Source organism: Taudactylus pleione, unplaced genomic scaffold (genome assembly GCF_031769625.1).
Source record: "Taudactylus pleione unplaced genomic scaffold, aTauple2 ptg000473l, whole genome shotgun sequence".
Taxonomy (NCBI): Eukaryota; Metazoa; Chordata; class Amphibia; order Anura; family Myobatrachidae; genus Taudactylus; species Taudactylus pleione.
In genome coordinates, this window is record NW_028284875.1 from 11108045 (window position 1) to 11126876 (window position 18832).

The 18832-nt window shown below is 46.3% G+C and overlaps 1 protein-coding gene across 1 annotated transcript in view; it reads right to left on the minus strand.

The window, feature by feature from the left end:
- Window positions 1–18832, minus strand: part of PCNX2 (pecanex 2) — a 449190-nt gene that overhangs the window by 75574 nt on the left and 354784 nt on the right. The window contains exon 28 of the mRNA XM_088448947.1: window positions 17805–17908. Within this exon, the coding sequence (XP_088305073.1) occupies window positions 17805–17908 (104 nt within the window). The remainder of the gene's footprint in view (window positions 1–17804; window positions 17909–18832) is intronic.

The following is an 18832-nucleotide window of genomic DNA, read 5'->3' on the forward strand; positions in this document are numbered from 1 at the left end:
TAATTATGCACTCCCATTAAACGCCATTTTGACCGTTAGGCACGCCTGCGTTCGGATCTCCACTCCCCCGTTTTCAAGCACTTTCTCCTGTTACCACCCACAAATGGTACATTCTGTCAATCAAATTAACAGCCCCTCGCTGTTTTGCGAGCGCACGATTTCCGACCGCAATGGCTGGTTTGCGCATGCGCATTACGACCCATACGCATGCGCAGTTGTGCAAACATCGCTCAGAGCGAACGAGCGGCCGCTTACGGGCGGCTCTGAATCAGGCCCTCTGCCTTATCTGCTTACCATTCTGCTATTTGTTTCTGGATTGTTTACTTCTGCCATTCACCACATTATCATCCTGCTATTTCTGGACTCTCTTTGCTTCTGTCATTACTATTGCAAAATTAGATTAATCAGCCTTGATTTATCAAATACCAAATATATCTGCATTGCTTATGTACATACATCCCCAGTATTCATGGTTTCCAGTAACCTGTGTTTTCTAAGTTTACCTGCACCCCCTGCCATTGTATTTTCCCACAAAAAATACATTTTAATGTTTCATCATACTCTGTGACTTAACTGTAGTTTAACTGCACCCAGGGGAATCATAACATGATGTGTCACTAACTGGGCATCAACAGCTAAAAAAAGGACTATATGTAACAGTGCAATCCATTTGGAAGGGGATAGACTATGAGCCCTAATGCCTTCATCAGTCAGTTCCAATACCATCTTTCTTTCCTTTAGTAGGAGAGTGGAGCAGCAATAAAATATATGGTGGCCTCATCCAGTCCTTGCCAATGCTGGATGACATAAACAACAATGTCACTGGGAAAAGGGCATAGAGTTTGAAATAGTTCTACAGCATTTGGGAGCAAAGTTGGACTACTTTAGTTTTCATGGGCAAATGTGGACACATCAGAACACTATTTTATTCTATACATGATGTTGTGATTATGGATTGAATCATAAATTATTAAGATTTCCTATTCATTTCTGTGTGTATGAAATGTGTGCCCTGTGACCTATAAATGAACAATTATGTATTGGCCCATCTGCAGCACATAATAGTTCAGAAACCCTGCAGAAACCTGATCCTAGGACAAAAGAACGTATGTGAAACTAGTTGGCTAAACTAAATTTACATTAACACAGACAGCAAAGCATAGAGAGAAAGAAATGGCTGTCACAGCCTATTTTCACCATATAACGGTGTGGCAGCCTAAATGCATTGTACAGTCCAAGGATTCCATGGCACATAGAGGTTGCACTTGAATTATTGTGAGCTCCTCACAGCAGATTCTTAATCCATAGCATATGTAAGTGGACTGTTTCTATTATTTTCTCCATTTTATTTGATAAAAAATCTATTTGCATAATATTTTATAAGTTCAGTTATTTAATCTTTTTTTTGTGTGTAACTTTTAAGCATTGTGAGTAAACTTTCTCAGATTAAACTTTCACTTAATTATCTTGGTCTCTGTTGATTTTTATTGAATCAATAAGAATGTGGATTAGACAGTACATGCTACATATATTTGTTACAGATTATTGTTTAAATAATAATAATTGGGTTGTAACTAATTTGTAGGGACAACTGAAGGCCTTTTAGGCTTTAGTGGTGGCAGGAATTTGTAATATTAACATTGAGTGGGGATTTGTGGGAGTGTATTCATTACTGTAACAGACCAGGTGGTTGTTATTTTGATTAACTCTGTGTTCACCCATGTTATGCCAGACACAAGTGGGTGCTGCCCATAATCATTGACTGCGGTTTCAGATTGACATATCTGGGAACCAGTCATTGGTGACACGTGATACAGCACAAGACAAAATACAAGGTATAAAAACAGAGTCTGGTGAAAGGTTTCCTTGTAGTTTGGAGAAAGCAAGAAGTTGTCTCCTCTTACTTCTGTCCATTTTACTGGGAAATATTTGATTTGACCTTAACTATGAAAAATAAAAAAATTAATTTAAAAAAGAGAGAGCAGGTATGTAATCATATCTGTATACATGTGTACATAGCAGTACAATCATTATGAAAGCAAACATCTGCATTTACAGTACTGTGCAAAAGTTTTAGGCAGGTGTGGAAAAACAAGAGATATGGTAAGGACTTACCTTATCTCTGTTTCTATGAGGTCCATAAGGTCCACAGGGTTGACCTTGGGATATAGCTGCATCTGGATCCATAGGCACCACGCAGTTAAAGCTTTGCTGCTCCCAGGATGCACTGGGTCCATCCTCCTCTATACCCCGCCCCAGACACAAGCACATAAGTTGGTAAGTAGCCAAGGCCGGAGGAGATAAAAACAGAGAGAAGACTTGAACACACAAGAACCATGTTCACGGAAAGGGAGACGGAAAACCAGTGAACAGCCACATAGCCCATATGAAGCCCATATGAAGCCAGGTGCGTCAGGGCAGGTGCCCTGTGGACCTATGGACCGCGTAGAAACAGAGATAGCAAAGGTAAGTTCTTACCATATCTCTTGTTTTCTACTTCAGGTTCCATAGGGGGACCAGAGAGTTGACCTTGGGGATGTCCCAAAGCAGTACAACTAAGGGCGGGGATGCTCCTCTGGTGAAAGGAGAATCCAGCGCCCGAAGGATGCATCCTGAGAGGCGAAGGTGTCAAACTTATAGAACCGTAAAAAAGTCTGTATGGAAGACCAGGTGGTCGCCTAACACAGCTGAACAGCTGAGGTGCCACGGCCAGCAGCCCACGAGGGACCCACAGACCGAGTGGAATGAGCCTTAACAGAGGCCGGAACAGGTAAACCCTCCTGTGAATAAGCCTCACAAATAACCAAACAAAGCCAACAGGCCAAAGTTTGTTTGATGGCAGGCCAACCTCTTTTGTGAAAACCAAAGAGGACAAACAAAGAATCAGACATCCGAATGGAACTAGTCCAGTCCACATAAACTTTGAGAGCATGGACAACATCTAAGGAAGCCTCACCAGCCGAGAGATCGAGTGACTGAAACGCCGGCACATCTATTTCCTGGAACTTAGAGACCACCTTAGGAAGAAAACCCAGACGGGTGCGAAGCACTGCCCTGTCCAGGTGAAAAGTTAAAAAAGAACGGCAAGAAAGCACTCCTAATTCTGACACTCTCCTGGCCGAAGCAATTGTCTTAAGTGTCATCCACTTGAGTGCCACCGACTCAAGAGGTTCAAATGGAGGACCTTGCAGTGCCCGAAGCACCACTGCCAAATCCCAAGGAGCCACTGGTGGAACAAAAGGAGGTTGAATCCTAAGAACACTCTGGAAAAAGGTGCGGACATCAGGCAGAGTAGCAAACCTATGCTGGAACCACACAGAAAGTGCAGACACATGAACTTTCAATGAGCGAGGCGTAACCCTAGGTCCAATCCAGACTGACGGAACGCCAAAATCCTAGAAACACAAAACGATTGAGGATCGTAGTTTCTGGACTCACACCATTGAAAATAAGTACGCCACACCCTGTGGTAAATCCTGGCGGAAGCAGGCTTGCGCGCCTATAGCATTGTGCTGATAACTGAGCTGGAAAAACCCCGGGCCTTTAAGACGGATGTCTCAAGAGCCACACCGTCAAGATAAACGACCCAGATCTGGGTAAAGGCAGGGCCCCTGAGACAACAGGCCCTGACGTTGAGGCAGAGGAAATGGAACGTCGATGGAAAGGCCTTGAAGATCGGAGTACCAGGGACATCTGGGCCAAGCCGGTGTCACCAGCAGAAGCGTGCCGCCCGTCCTGTTTGAATTTCCGAAGGACGCGAGACAGCAAGGCTATCGGAGGGAAAAGATACGCCAGCTGAAATGTCCATTTCGCTGACAGCGCGTCCACCATGCTTGCCCCGGCATCTCTTATCCTGGACCCGTACACAGGCAATTTGCGATTGTGACGGGAGGCCATGAGGTCCACCTATGGCAGTCCCCACTTGTCCACGAGCAGTTGAAATACATCTGGCTGAAGGGACCATTCCCCGGGATGCACGTCGTGATTGTCACGGCCAGGGTATTTCAGCATGGCGCTAGGCGGGTATTACCTGTGAGGTCATTGTGGCGCGGGCTGTCTGGTGGCGGAGCTGGTGTCTGGCGGGGGACCTTGGCTGCGCGCGTTGTTGTGCGGCCCTGTTGTCACTCTGCGCTGGTGAGGCCTGGCGGCATCTCCGTTCCGTTTGGCATGGGCGCCGCCATCTTGCCTTCTGGCCATGTGATGCGGCTGGCCAATCCTGGTGAGTCACATGTTCCCTCCGGCCAGTAACAGCACGGCATGGGGTATTTAGGAAGGGTCAGTGCCTTCCTTCTTTGCCAGTGCAACGTGTATCTCAGCCTAGCTGAGAGGGAGTTCTCTGTGCTTTCCTGTTCCTGTGAATTCGCTGTCTGCCAGTCTGCCTGTCAGCTCCTAGTTCCCACTGGACTACCCCGCTACCTCCACCACCCTTGCCCATACCTGAGTGCCTGAGCCTGCTGACATCCTGCGCTTCAGTTCACTACCTGCAAACCTGGCTTGATTATTTTCAGTTCACTACCTGCAAACCTGGCTTGATTATTTTCAGTTTCACTACCTGCACACCTGGACAGCTCTAATTGTTTCTACCTGGACATTAACCCTTTTGCTCCCACCACAGAACTCTTGTGCACATTTTTATTTTCCTGGACTTTTATTTACTGCCACATTATATGTCTACTCAAGCACTTATTAAAAATCCTAGTTTTATTTACAAATCTGCTTCTGTGATCGCTCCTGCTACCACCCCGGGTCCACAAACAACCCAGAACATAACAGTTTGCACTGGCCCCATGGAGCCGGACACGGATCAGGAGTCAGGAGTGGATTTGTTCAGGTGCATTTCTGGTCGTTTAGAAAATCTGGAAAACGTGCAGCATCAGATGGCTAAATTTCTGCAAGAGATGTCCAAGCGACAGGATAGTTTGCAAACTTCCTTTTCTACCCCTGAAGTACCAGCATCTACATCCGCATCAGCATCTGGGAATACAGGAGGCAGATCATCTCCCCGCTTACGTCTTCCTTTACCAAATAAATTTGACGGCAATCCTAAACTCTGCCGAGGATTCCTAAATCAGTGTGACATACATTTTACCCTGCAGCCTGACAACTTTCTAACTGCAAGAACTAAAGTGGCTTATATAGTCTCTCTGTTATCCGGCCAGGCCTTGGAATGGGCTTCCCCACTCTGGGAGCGCTCAGATCCGCTGCTGGATAATTACGCAGGCTTTGTGTCATCCTTCAGGAGGATTTTCGATGAACCTGGGCGTACTGTATCAGCATCATCAAACATCATGACACTGAGACAAGGGGTCCGTCCTGTCAGTCAATATGCCGTGCAATTTCAAATTTTAGCATCAGAGCTCAAATGGAATGAGGAAGCCCTCACCTCGACCTTCTGGCATGGGTTGTAAGACCGACTAAAGGACGATCTAGTCACTCGAGAGCTTCCTACTAATCTGAACAACATGATTTCGTTGTGTATCAAAGTTGACCTACGCTTCAGGGAATGTCAGGCTGAAAAAAACAGAACTGACCGGCAAAGGTCATTTACCCCCTCCATTTCTACCCGTCCCATTCCTTCCCCTACTGAAGAGGAGCCTATGCAGGTGAATCATACACACCTCTCTAAAGAAGAACATCAGAGAAGAATGCAAAAGAACCTCTGTCTGTACTGCGGAGAGTCCGGTCACCTGCTGATCTCCTGCCCCCGTAAACCGGGAAATGCCAAATCCTAATTGACCCTGGAGACATCAAGTTAGGAGTTATGAACCCGTCTCCAAAAATTTAAGATTTCACGATTACCCTAGCCTTTAAACCCAAACCTGTCTTTGCTACTGCTCTACTCGACTCGGGAGCAGCCGGAAATTTCATAACGTCTAGATTCCTTGTTTGTCTCTCAACCATGCCATCTCTCTGACCTCTATAGACGGACGCCCTCTAACTAACGGGGTAGTCACCAAAGAGACTCAACCAGTATTGGTCCGAATTGGGACACTTCATTCTGAGTCCTTAAAATTCCTGGTGATATCAGAGGCCTCTCAAGAAATTGTTCTTGGTCTACCCTGGTTACGTCAACATAATCCCAGGATTGAATGGAGTTCTATGCAGATTCTGTCATGGGGTATGGACTGTCAGAAACCCTGTCTTCCAAAAATTCGACCTGTGAGAAAGACAGTTCCATTAGTTTCTTCTGCCATTCCCAAGGAATATCAGATGTTCGCCGTCGTTTTCTCTGAACAACAAGCAAATATCTTACCCCCTCATAGGGAATGGGACTGTCCAATTGAATTGATACCTGATAAGCTACCACCTCGTGGTCGTACCTATCCGCTGTCCTTGCCTGAGACTCAAGCCATGACCGAATACATCCGGGACAACCTGGCAAAGGGGTTCATTCGCCCCTCTACTTCACCTGCCGGAGCCGGGTTTTTCTTCGTTGGCAAGAAGGACGGTGGTCTAAGACCATGTATCGATTATTGAGGCCTTAATGACATTACTGTAAAGAATCGATACCCTCTTCCCCTGATTACCGAGTTGTTTGATAGGGTCAAGGGCTCTGTCATTTTTTCAAAATTATATCTAAGAGGGGCTTACAACCTCATTCGTATCCGAGCTGGCGATGAATGGAAGACCGCTTTTAATACCAGAGATGGACATTTAGAGTATTTAGTAATGCCTTTTGGATTGTGTAACGCTCCTGCTGTCTTTCAAAGTTTCGTTAATGAGATTTTCCGGGATCTGTTATATGTTTCGGTTGTTGTCTATCTGGATGACATACTGATTTTTTCACCCTCTGTGGCTAAACATCAAGAACATGTTAAAGAAATTTTGACCCGTTTGAGAGAAAACCACCTTTACTGCAAACTGGAGAAGTGCGTCTTTGGAGTGCCCAGTGTACCTTTTCTCGGCTATGTAATATCTGGCTCCAGTTTAGAAATGGACTCCAAGAAGGTACAGGCAATTCTGGATTGGACCCGACCTCAAACACTGAAGGCCATCCAGAGATTGTTGGGCTTCGCAAATTATTATAGACGCTTCATTAAGGGATTTTCTACACTGCTGGCTCCCATTACAGCCTTGACTCGCAAAGGTGCTAATCCTGCCCAATGGTCACCTGAGGCAGAGTCTGCCTTTCATCTTCTAAAACAGGCCTTTATCTCAGCACCAGTTCTTCGACAACCCGATCTGGACCGCCCTTTTTTGTTGGAAGTAGACGCATCATCTGAAGCTGTGGGAGCAGTCTTGTCTCAACGTTATGAGGACAACCGAGTCCATCCGTGTGGGTTCTTTTCTAAAAAATTCTCTCCTGCCGAAAGGAACTACGCCATAGGTGAGCAAGAACTACTAGCTGTAAAGTTGGCGTTGAAGGAATGGAGATATTTGCTAGAAGGCGCCAAGTTTCCATTTACTGTATTTACGGACCATAGAAATCTCCTATTTCTCAAAAACCTCCAATGTGTGAGTCCTCGTTTGGCCCGCTGGGCAATATTCTTTGCCAGGTTTCAGTTCACCCTGACCTTCCGGTCTGGAGCACTTAATCAGAAGGCTGATGCCCTATCGAGATCTCTCATCTGTGATGATTAATCTGAAAATCAAAGCAATACCCCTGTTTTGGAATCAAGAGTTTTCGCCGCATTACAACTTCAGCCTCCTACGGGAAAATCATTTGTGGCCCCGGAATTAAGGAAGCAGCTTCTCACTTGGGCACATTCCTCTCGCTTCGCAGGGCACTCAGGCAGTCGGAAGACCTTGGAGTTCCTGAAAAGACACTATTGGTGGCCTTCTATGAAGGAAGATATAATGGAGTTTATCTCTTCCTGCTCCTCCTGTGCCCAGCATAAATCATCATGACAAGCTCCAGCTGGGGAATTGCTTCCATTACCTACTCCATCACGTCCATGGACGCATCTCTCCATGGATTTCGTCACAGACCTGCCAGTCTCTCAAGGTTTCAACACTATCTGGGTTGTAATAGACCGATTTTCTAAGATGGTCCACTATATACCGTTGAAGAAGTTACCTTCTGCCCCTGACCTGGCACAGTTGTTTGTCCAACACATATTTCGTCTACATGGCCTTCCTGCTGAAATTGTCTCCGACCGTGGTGTGCAGTTTACTGCAAAATTCTGGAGGGCTTTGTGTTCTGTTCTTCAAGTGAAGTTTAACTTTTCCACGGCCTACCATCCGCAAAGCAACGGCTCCACCGAGAGAGTTAATCAAGATCTAGAGACTTTATTAAGAATTTTTATGTCATCTTCCCAGGACAATTGGGCTGCCTTGCTGCTGTAGGCTGAGTTTGCACATAATGCTTCCTACCACTCGTCAACTAACCAAACGCCATTTCAGGTTGTATATGGCATTCATCCTCGTGTTCCCGAATTCCGAAGCCTGCGTGTTTTCGATGTTCCGGCCGTGGAGGACACGGTGCGGAATTTTGCTGCCATCTGGACACAAGTACGGTCTGATTTGTTGAAGGCATCCTCTCGCTATAAGACCCAGGCCGATAAGAAGCGTAGAATAGTTCCACGCATGCAAGTAGGAAACCAGGTCTGGTTGTCTACTCGGAACCTTCGTCTAAGAGTTCCGTCTATGAAATTCGCACCCCGCTTCATCGGTCCCTTCACCATAACAGAAGTCATTAATCCAGTGGCCTACCGTTTACAGTTACCCCCATACCTAAAAATTCCCAATTCCTTCCATGTTTCCTTATTAAAGCCCCTAGTCATGAATAAGTTCCATAATGCTCTACCTGCTTCTCCTCGAGTCCAGACGGAGAGAGGAGTTGAGTTTGAAGTCGCCCAGATCTTGGACTCTCGTCTGCGCAGAGGTCATCTTCAGTATTTGTTGGACTGGAAAGGTTACGGTCCAGAGGAACGTTGCTGGACCGATGCTCGTGATGTCCACGCTTCCACGCTCATCAGGAGATTCCATTCTGCCCACCCGGAGAAGCCTGGTGAGTGTCCTGAGGCCACCCCAAAAGGGGGGGTACTGTCACGGCCAGGGTATTTCAGCATGGCGCTAGGCGGGTATTACCTGTGAAGTAGTTGTGGCGCGGGCTGTCTGGTGGTGGAGCTGGTGTCTGGCGGGGGGCCTTGGCTACGCGTGTTGTTGTGCGGCCCTGTTGTCACTCTGTGCTGGTGAGGCCTGGCGGCGTCTCCGTTCCGTTTGGCATGGGCGCCGCCATCTTGCCTTCTGGCCATGTGATGCGGCTGGCCAATCCTGGTGAGTCACATGTTCCCAGCGGCCAGTAACAGCACGGCATGGGGTATTTAGGAAGGGTCAGTGCCTTCCTTCTTTGCCAGTGCAATGTGTATCTCAGCCTAGCTGAGAGGGATTTCTCTGTGCTTTCCTGTTCCTGTGAATTCGCTGTCTGCCAGTCTGCCTGTCAGCTCCTAGTTCCCACTGGACTACCCCGCTACCTCCACCACCCTTGCCCATACCTGAGTGCCTGAGCCTGCTGACATCCTGCGCTTCAGTTCACTACCTGCAAACCTGGCTTGATTATTTTCAGTTCACTACCTGCAAACCTGGCTTGATTATTTTCAGTTTCACTACCTGCACACCTGGACAGCTCTAATTGTTTCTACCTGGACATTAACCCTTTTGCTCCCACCACAGAACTCTTGTGCACATTTTTATTTTCCTGGACTTTTATTTACTGCCACATTATATGTCTACTCAAGCACTTATTAAAAATCCTAGTTTTATTTACAAATCTGCTTATGTGATCGCTCCTGCTACCACCCCGGGTCCACAAACAACCCAGAACATAACAGTGATGGCTGAAGAAGTCCGCTTCCCAGTTGAGAACTCCTGAAATTAAGACTGCCGAGATGGCCGAAAGGTGGCACTCCGCCCAAGACAGGATGCGTGACCTCTCCGACATTGCTGCTCAACTGCGAGTCCCCCCTTGATGGTTGATGTACACCACTGTGGTGGCATTGTCGAACTGAACTTGCACTGAACTTCCGTGAAGAGCGTGACCGGACAACTGGAAGGCCCTGTATATGGCCCAAAGTTCCAGAATTTTGATGGGAAAAAACGCTTCTTCCGCCGTCCAACGGCCCTGAAGTGAAAGTGGACCCGACTGCCCCCCAACCTCGGAGACTGGCATCCGTCATGAGAACCCAGTCCGGGATCCAAAGGGGGCAGCCCTTGGTGAGATGAGATGTCTATAGCCACCAAGTCATTGACAGGCACACCTCCAGGGACAACACAAGCATCTGAGTCCTGATTCGGTGTGGTAACCCGTTCCATTTGGATAGAATCAGACCCTGCAGGGGCCTTGAATGAAACTGGGCATACTCCACCATGTCGAACGTCAACACCATGGACCCCAGAACTCTCATTGCCAAGTGAACCGACACTTGGGGAGTCTTTAAACAACTGCTCACTCGTAGTTGTAGGGAGTCAGAAAGATCCTTTGCTGATGAGAGTCCAGAAGGGCTCCCAAATGAACCATCCTCTGTGATGGAATCCTTTTTTCCGGAGTCAGAAAGATCCTTTGCTGACGAGAGTCCAGAAGGGCTCCCAAATTAACCATCCTCTGTGATGGAATGAGGGAGGACTTCTTCCAGTTTATCAGCCACCTGTGCGCTTGGAGACAAGCGATCGTCAGGTGCAGATGTTGCAAAAGTACCTCCGGAGAGCCTGCCAGCAATAGGAGGTCGTCCAGATATGGCAGAAGACGTATACCCTGGCTGCGCAGATGGGCAGCCATGACAGCCATAACTTTGGTGAACGCCCTTGGAGCCGTGGAAAGACCAAATGGCAGATCCTGAAACTGGAAGTGATGCTGTTCTATAGCAAACCTCAGATACCGCCGATGTGAAGGGGCTATAGGACCATGGAGGTAGGCGTCCTGCCTGTCCAGGGAGACCATATAATCCCCCGGTTCCATAGCCAGAATGATGGAACGCAAAGTTTCCATCCTGAAAGTTGGCACTCTGAGGAACTTGTTCAACAATTTCAGGTTGAAAATGGGTCGATGAGAACCATTAGGTTTCGGAACCAGAAACAGAGAAGAGTAGTAACCCGTCCCGCGTTGAGAAGGTGGAACGGGAACAACAACCCCTGCTTTCAGCAAGGACTCTATGGCTTCCTGGATCTGCAAGGCCTTGGTCTTGTCCTGGGAAAGACTCATGCAGAAGAACTGTTGGGGGGGGTCTGTAACGGAATAACAGGGCGTACCCCTGAGAGACCGCTTCTCATACCCAAACATCCGTTGTGGTATTGAACCAGCACTGGGCTAATTGAAGAAGTCGGCCTCCCATTCTGGGATCCCCCAGAGAGAGGCCCGTCCTATCAGGCTGAAGGCTTATCTTCTGGCTTGGAAGCAGGGCATCTAGTGCTCCAGGCCTGCTTCTTTGGTTTAGGGGCAGCCTTGGTTGACGACTGCCTCGGGAAGGACTGACCCTTAGACTTACCCTGAGTCCGAAAAGGCTGAGGTCCTAGCAGTAGAAGGCGCAGCTGCTGATGGCAGAAACGCAGATTTAGACTTTGCCAAGGTATGAACAATTTTGTCCAGGTCAGGGCCGAACAAAATCTCCCCATTAAAGGTTAAGGCCTCCAGACCTTTCTTGGAATCCCCATCCGCTCTCCAAGAATGAAGCCACAAAGACCGGCGAACAGAGACTGCTGCCGCTGAAACTGTAGAAGTTAGAAGACTGGCATCCAAAGGCGCTTCCCCATTATAGGAAGCAGCATCCCTCATCTGACCAACCAAAGCTCTCTGAACCTCCGGAGCTTCTTCCGGAAGCGTATCCTCCAGTACATTGGCCCAGCTCTCAATGGCTTTAGCCACCCAAGAGATGGCCATGGACAAACGGGCCACTGCCCCAGAGAGAGAATAAATGGACTTTAAACAAGTCTCCACTTTCCTGTCCATGGGATCCTTTAGGGATGAAATGGACGGCATTGGCAAGGTAGCACTCTTGATCAGTCGAGTAACGTGAGAATCCACTGCTGGTCAGATAAAGGAAAAACAGCCAAAGTCACCTTTTGCCTGTTTAAAATGTGGATACTTGGACTTAGGGGTGGGGGCGTCATCCTCTATATCAAGAATGGACCGCACAGCCTGCACCAATGCCGGCACATTAATGGTAGATTTCATCTCCACCTCCAGAGCAGGGAAATCTGAATCAGAATCCTCATGCAATTCGTCCTCCGCGATGGAGGCCAGCACCTGCGAAAATACCGCCCAAGGGGGATCCTGTCCTGAAGTTGGGGGGATAGAGGGACCAGGTAACCGACGACATCTCACACAAACCATCATGCGATAAATCCTTCATATTCCCCACTGAGACGCAGCGTCTGCAGGCGAGCAGATTGTGAGCCGTAGAGCGCTCAACTTTCTCATCAGACATGCTAACAAATAGATATATATATACCCAAATATATATAGCAATACAACAGGGAAGCACTTGGCGCGCCCACAAGTATGTAGCACACAAGCCCACAAATATGGCACCGTGTACCACACCACCGTATGTGACCGACCTCACAAATACATGAATTTATATAAGTATGATCCTTGAAAAGCCCTTCCCACACACCTGCCAGGGCTGTAGCAGAAGGAAAGGGATAGTTATAGACTGACAGTAAAGAGAAAAAAGCAGAAACAGTCAGCACTAGCAAAAGTCACATTCAATGCAGAAAGTTAATACTCACTGCACCTTGTCACTACAATCAACCGCCCAGATTCAGTGCTGTGTACACTGACCTTTTGCCGGGGAGAGGTACACAGGGGGATCCGACCACACACTGCCTGGAGAGATCTGCGCTGCCCACCTAAGAAAAGATGGCCGCCGGAGACCTCAGAGGAGGAGTGGCCGCAGGAGGAAGCAGCTCAGCGTCGCCAGACCTAAGTGGAAAGGCGCGTTGAGCTGAGTGGAGGAGCCGCTAAACAGGGAAGGCTCTCTCCCCTGGCTAGCGTTTAACCCCCGGGACGCCGGTTCCCGCTGCCGGCATTTAACTCCCTGTTGGTCCAGTGGTACCACGGGGTAGGCCTCCGGAGAGAGGGAGCCCGCCGCCACTAGCTAGCGCTTCCGGTCTATCCCCAGAGACCGGAGGCATGCGACTGCATAAGGCACACAAGTTTGTCACCGCAAGCAGCGAAGCGCTTACCTGATCCGCGGCTTACCTGATCCCGCCGTGATCCCCAGATCTGTAGTGGCATCGCAGCGCCAGCCGGGTGTTGGAGCGGCAGCTTAGACGTCTAATGGACAGTCTGAAGCTGCCGCTCTGAAGAGTCAAAATAAAAATAATAAAAGAACTCTACAAATAAGCTTAGGGACTGCCAAGCAGCCCCCCTGCACTAAGGTGACCCGACTCCGGCCGGGCACCAACTAAAACTGATGTGCCTGTGGCTGGGTATAGAAGAGGATGGACCCAGTGTATTCTGGGAGCAACAAAGCTTTAACTGCGTGGTGCCCGTGGATCGAGATCCAGCTATACCCCAAGGTCAACCCTGTGGACCCTATGGAACCTGAAGTAGAAATGCTGCAAAGTAAATAACAAAATGCAAAGTGAATGAACAGAAGAGAAATCTAAATCAAATCAATATTTGGTGTGACCACCTGGCTGGAGAGCGGTACAATAATGTGTATGTCTGTAGGCAACAGTAAAGCATGGTGGAGGCTCCTTGCAAGTTTGAGTCTGCATTTCAGCAAATGGAATTGGGGATTTTGTCAGGATTAATGGTATCCTCAATGCTGAGAAATACAGACAGGTACTTATCCATCATGCAATACCATCAGGGAGGCGTCTGATTGACACCAAATGTATTCTGCAGCAGGACAACGAGCCCAAACATACAGCCAATGTCTTTAAGAACTATCTTCAGCGTAAAGAATAACAAGGAGTCCTGGAAGTGATGATATGGCCCCCACAGAGCCCTGATCTCAACATCATCAAGTCTGTCTGGGATTACATGAAGAGACAGAAGAATTTGAGCAAGTCTGAATGCACAGAAGATCTGTGGTTAGTTCTCCCAGATGTTTGGAACAACCTACCTGCCGAGTTCCTTCAAAACCTGTGTGTATAGAAGAATTGATGCTGTTTTGAAGGCAAGGGTGGGCACACCAAATATTGATTTAATTTAGATTTCTCTTTTGTTCATTCACCTTGCATTTATTAATTGATCAAAATAAACTACAGATTGAAATACGGAATATTCCGAAATACGGAATTATTTTGGCATGACCGAGATAATGAAAAATTAGATTTTTGATGGTTCAATGTACACAAACTTTGTCTAAGGCACAAATTTTTAAAAATATTGTATGAAATTACCTTCAGGCTGTGTGTATAAGGTGTATATGAAACATAAATGAATTACATTTCTGCACACAAACTTTGCTTGAGCCGCAAAATTATTGAAAATATTGTATAAAATTACCTGCAGGCTGTGTGTATAAAGTGTATATAACACATAAATGCATTCTGTGTGTATATTTGGGCCCCATTCCCAAGATATGTCATTATAATATACAAATATTCCAAAATACGGAATATTCCGTTATCCAAAATACCCCTGGTCCCAAGCATTTTGGATATGGGAGACTCAACCTGTATTAACACTTCTATTTTTGAAAGCATTCTTACTTTGCAGCATTTTTTCCACACCTGCTTAAAACTTTTGCACAGCACTGAATGTATGTAAAAAAATTTCACATATTTGCCAGTTATTTAATTGTTCAATTGGTATTGTATGCTTTAATTTTTAAAAGTCATAAGTCAGTTTTTTTTGTCATGTTACCTCACTGGATGTTCTGCGATCGATTTCTACTATGAATATTGACAACTTAGTGTACATTTTTTTTATTATGTATAATGTTTTGCTTCAGTAAATACAATAAAAAAAGACAGTATGCACTGGCCAGGTATCTAGAGGACTGAGTGTAACAGAAGACATACTGGGCCGTATTGTGAGTCACATGCAGAAGCGCACGCAACAGCGTCTATTTGCGGTTGCCCATCTGCAACTTTATGCAAATGCTGCTATAAACTCAATCCCTTGGGTGCACCTGTGCAGCCAAATGTGCAAGGACTGAGACACCCACTTTTAGCACCCATGCACGCTGTATTATCTATTGGAACTTCCTAATGGGTCGCACCATCGACTTGCACCAGCCCTATGCCAGGTGCAGATTCTCCGTATGACCATGGACTCCTATGCTTGCGACTGAGCGTCTGTGAATGCAGCCGATTGCATTGACACGCTCGGGACAGTCCCATAATATGCCCACTGAAGGAACCACATTTGTGTGCACTATTAGCCACTATCCAGTCACCGCTCAGGAATGCCCAACACTTTTCCACCACCATTCTGATACCATCTGTCCCGATCACAACAGTGTCTTTAGGTGAACACTCTGTGTAACACGTGTCGTAGGGTTTTCAGAAATTTGCAAATAATGGCCGAAATATGTGAACATCAGTACTGCGTTCGTATCATGTGCGCTTCCTAAACGAGATCAAAATCTCCATTGTCAAGATTTATTAATTAATTTCCATAAGTAAATTTCACAACACAAAACAGGAGAGTGACTCTAATGCAATGCCCATTTGAATGAGGGGTTGTCCTGTGTCCCTAATGTAAGCGCATTTCCCTCTGCCTGTGTGTTACTTTATGGAAACAATAAATAAGATTGTGTTTTGGTTGGATCTAGTGGTGTAAAGAATATTGACCTAATTTTTGGGCCTTCTAACTTTCAAGATATGCTTAGCCCTTGGAACCTGGGCCGTCCTACTATCCTCGGGTGGAATGGATGACTGGCTGTTAGTGTGAAGCATTTTTTGCTCAATCTTGAGGTGTTAATATCAGATTTCACAGATAGATAAGGTCAGTACAGAAGTGGTTACATCTGTAGAGGTTTGAAGAAAAGTATTGGGGTCCTGCCAGACCTCTCCTGGATGGACGGGGTGTAGTTCTTGGTAATAAATAAGTGGTATATATTATTTCAGGTTGAGGGGGGTAATGATTTTTTGAATAAAGGGAGTGAACGGAGTTTGTACCATGTTGAAAATAAATTTATATTTCTGAATGGTGTACGCAGGGCCATCTCTTCCCTTGGGCTTGTTGGGCAGTTGCCCAAAGCCCGAAGCTTGTAGGGGCCCGCCAACCTGCCCCCCTGCAGCCACGGCCATTTGGTAAATTTGTGATATTTTTTTAAGCCGGACGCCGGTGCCCTGTATTCTAATCTAATCTAACCTCCCCCCCCCAGTGGCGAGTACTCACCTCAGTCCCAGTTTAACTTCATCCGCCGGTTTCAGACAGAGGGCCTGATTCAGAGCCGGACACTATTTGCGCTCGCTCGTTCAGAAAAAGGGGCCGGCTATTTAAATTGAGCGCTCGCTCTTTGCGGTCTGTTGACCCTCTATGTCTGAGCGAGCGAACGAAAAATGCGCTGGCTATTTTGTAAAGACGCCCCCTGGCCGCTCGCATCCTACATCATCTCCGCTATTTATTAGATTAATCGAGTACATCGAAAGGCATCTGAACTGCTCGCAGTGCTTGTGGTAGGTTTATCCTACCGCAATCATGCGAACAGTTCAGGCTAAGAGACAACCAAGTGACGTGGCCGATGACGCTTTGTTAATTATGCACACCCTTAAAACGCCCGTTTTGACCGTTTGGCACACCTGCGTTCGGATCACCACTCCCCGTTTTCAAGCACCTTCCCCTGTTACCACCCACAAACGCCTCATCCTGTCACTCAAATTAGCAGGCACTTGCTATTTGGCGAGCGCTCGATTTCCGATCGCACTGACTGGTTGGCGCATGCGCATTACGACCCATACGCATGCGTGCGAACATCGCTCGGAGCGAACGAGCGGCCGCTTACGAGCGGCTCTGAATCAGGCCCAGAGTCTCTCTGCATGTGTGAGAGGTCTGATGGGCATGCAGGAGGGTTATTTTTTTCTTCCGTGAATGGGTATGTAGGGGCCCCAGTGCATTGCTTTGCCCAGGGCCCGCACTGCTGTTAAGACAACCCTGGGTGTACGGCTAATAATGTATTGACTGCTTTTTAGGTGTAATGGACAATTATATTGAGAACCCTTTTTCCATTAAACAGAGATTACATAGTTGGCACAGTTGTCATCTACGCAATCCCAAACTCTCACCCACAGACCCCTTGTCAGCCCTCTTACAAGGTGATGTAGAAATACCCCAATGCTTGTTAGTACAAGGCTTATAACCGCTTTAAGATACAATCCATTGTTTACCTCTCCTTTTCTAATAGCTGCATATCTGCTTAGTTATTTACTTCCTGTTCTAATTAGCAGTGCTGAACAATGGAATGATAGAATGGAACAGATATTGAAGCATTGCTGGTTTATATGCAATAAATGTAATTCATTACTATTAAATATGGAAACAAATAAAGCAAAAACATATTTGTTTAAAAAAAATGGGCAGTGATGTACCATTCTAGAAACTCAAAAACCAGCCCCAGTGTCAGCGTGGTTTGATTATCACTATAATGGGAAAAGCTAACAGAGTGAGGTTTCCCTGTCATAGTGGTACCCAGCTCCAAGGTCTGCATGTCTGAAATAGAGGAGAAGGTAAAACCATTCATTTGGGCAGTCTAGGAGATTCCTCGATTTGGGAGATCGTTAATTGGGCGACAGTCACATTGTCGACAATCACATAGTTGGCAGCGTAATCTCAAGCACAATATGCCAACACTGTACTAATGTCACTGTACAATTCCTTGGATTCAATCAGGTGATTGGCGGGAGTGTTTTTCCCATCTATGTATTACATTGAGTCATGAAAGGAGTTAAGAGAAGGTTAATGTTACCTAAAAGACATGTCATGAGGTGCTGTGGCTAGTAGTTTTCTACCCAAAATACACAGTCCAAAGGAAAGGGTTACCAAAGAAGAGTCTTCATCAATATTCACTTTCTGCAATAATATAACATAAAACATATAGATAAAACATATGTAAGATAAAACACCCTATTGAAATTTACAATTAGAAAAAATAATAATTGATAAAATGGCAATTATACAGTACAAGGATATAAGTCTTTTGAAAAGCCTGAAATAAACAAATAAAAGCTCCATTAGTCTGGCAGGAGATCAGGGATAGTATCCTGCTGTTCAATTTCTACACTTATCAAAGAGCTTATCAAGCTTACAAACTTTAATATCACATACGCTGAACAAAATGTTTCTGACAGCAGACCCAGCTTGCTGGTGGGGGTACTGCCACACGGGAAATTTCTATCATATTTGCTGGACCTGCCTAAGTTATCCCTATTTTAGTCTCAGACTGCAGAAACTATGGGCTCGATCCAATTAGGTGCAATGGGTGCGATGTGCCGTGGCAACGGCGTTAAACCGCCGGCACTGAATTTGCCTGAATTTGCTTGCTGCCCTATGGGGAGCCTCTGCTTTGATTGTAGAGTTAATCCATCAAGTAAGTAGAATAGGAAACCAAATTTCTGGGGTCTCATGGCTAGAAGGCTACCTGTGCTTGTCTGGATGTGCTGGGACAAGTGCATTGTTATTTTATAGGTGTGTGATTATATATACATATTCACAGTCAATTTGTATTATATGTCACTTGGATGCTCTCTGCATTATACTATGATGTTCAGTGAACTGTATGTGGTCAATGAAATGCTCAAAGTACTGTATGACGATCATTAAAATGATCAGGGTCCAAAATGGTGATCATTTGGATACTCAATGTACTATATGTAGTCACAGAAATTCTGAGTGAACTGTATGACAGTCACAGAAATGCTAAATGTACAGTATGGTGGTCACTAGGATGCTCAGTGTACTGTATGGCAGTCACTGAGATGCTAAGTGTACTGTATG